Source organism: Carlito syrichta, unplaced genomic scaffold (genome assembly GCF_000164805.1).
Source record: "Carlito syrichta isolate Samal-C Ts95f unplaced genomic scaffold, Tarsius_syrichta-2.0.1 Scaffold311607, whole genome shotgun sequence".
In the NCBI taxonomy this organism is placed as follows: domain Eukaryota; kingdom Metazoa; phylum Chordata; class Mammalia; order Primates; family Tarsiidae; genus Carlito; species Carlito syrichta.
In genome coordinates, this window is record NW_007255703.1 from 93,585 (window position 1) to 95,245 (window position 1,661).

The 1,661-nt window shown below is 49.7% G+C and overlaps 1 protein-coding gene across 1 annotated transcript in view; it reads left to right on the forward strand.

Moving 5' to 3' along the window:
- The first annotated feature begins 1,237 nt into the window (after positions 1-1,237).
- FGFR1OP (FGFR1 oncogene partner) overlaps positions 1,238-1,661 on the forward strand; it is a 39,711-nt gene continuing 39,287 nt past the window's right edge. The window contains exons 1-2 of the mRNA XM_021717966.1: positions 1,238-1,367; positions 1,484-1,575. Coding sequence (XP_021573641.1) covers positions 1,238-1,367; positions 1,484-1,575 — 222 coding nt within the window. The remainder of the gene's footprint in view (positions 1,368-1,483; positions 1,576-1,661) is intronic.

The following is a 1,661-nucleotide window of genomic DNA, read 5'->3' on the forward strand; positions in this document are numbered from 1 at the left end:
CCAAAGTGCTGGGTTTACAGGCTTGAACCACTGCACCCCCCCCCTTTAAAAAAATATGGAACATTTCAGGAATTTGTGTGTCATCCTTGCACCGGGGCCATGCTAACCTTCTCTGTATTTTTCCAATTTTAATACATGTGTGGACGAAGTGAGCACAGCTCAGTGATTTTCTTAGTAGTGTCTGGGAACTCATCAGCAGAAGCTGCTTCTCCTGTTGATTTTTTTTTTTTTAGGCCATTCCTCTAAGATTGCCAAGTCATCCTATGCTGGCATGAACTTCTCCAGCTTTAGAGTCTTTAGAGTCACTTTCCTTTTGCTCTAAGTTTTTATAAGGATGCTGCTTTTGCTCAAGTCATATCAGACTCTGAAGGTAAGGCTTTCTCATAGCAATCCTCCACCCACACACAAGTTGTATTTTCAAAATGAGGTGAAAAGGTATTTCACAGAAAGTGCATTTCCTTTTCTTCTTATACAAGAGTCCTTAGCTGGATTCATTATCCTGAAATGGCGGGCAACCTCAGCTGCAGAACTCAGTCTGGGGCACATATGAGCATCCAACTTGTTCTTGGAATGTTAAAACTTTTATCTGCTTCTTGGGAGCACCTCCAGCTTACTTGTGGCACTCTCCATGGGTTCCATGGTGTCATTCAAGGTTTAAGCTATTATCGCACTAAATCAAGAGTGTCCAAGCTTTGGCTTCCTTGGGCTGCACCAAGAATTGCCTTGGGTCGCTCATAATGATATAATATAGGTAGTGTATATACAGAAGACCTATTTATTTTTTAAAATTTAATATCAAGTTTAGAAAAATGAGAACAATATACAACTAATAGGAAAGTTGACTTTGTCTTTGTAAAACGAATCCATCAATGTCTGGTTCGATGGAGGAGGTCGCGATTCTTAGTGAGAACTCAAGGTGCTCGCCAGAAATGTTTTTTAAATTTTGCTCTTTCTGTGCTTCATTGAAAACAGCTGCTCACAAAGGAATGTGCTGCCCAAAAGCGAGGTCATGAATGAGGCGAGAAGGCGAAACTCAAAAATGTAGCCTCACGTAGGGTCATGAAAAGAGACGCTATAAACCACAGGACATGACAAGATGTTGTGGGGCTGCGGGACTAGCTGTCCTGGGCCCCTGCGGCAGGCTGGACAAACCTGCACTGAGCACAACGCACTGGGTACGAGCCGAGAGCTCATCTTCTGGGGCAGACCAGGGACGGAGTCTGGGAGCGCAGGGCAGATGGCCTCGCGGCTTTGCCTAGGGTCCCCGCGCGTCCCCAGCAGGGCGGCCCGCCGGCCGCTCCCCAGCCGTGACCCACGCGTGACGCACTGTCCACGCTTCTCTCAGCTGCGCGCAGGCCCAGACCTGTGTGAGCGTCTGGATATGTGTCAACCTTTCACAGCAGGCCTGTGTGTGTCCTACGGTTAGTAAACACAGCGGGCGGGTTGTGCATTCCCGTGCCTTCTCCTATTTCGACACTTGCAGGCAGCGAGGTCCACCTGCGAGGTCTTGCCAGCCGTTGGAAAATCTCCTGGGAGGATGCGGTGGGCGGGGAGGGTCGGCTGCAGGAGCGGTCCGTAAGTCCGGTCTACGCCTCCCGCCTGCACCCGACGGAGCCCGGAGGCGCCCGCGAGAGGAGCGCGGCCACCTGAGAACGACCCTG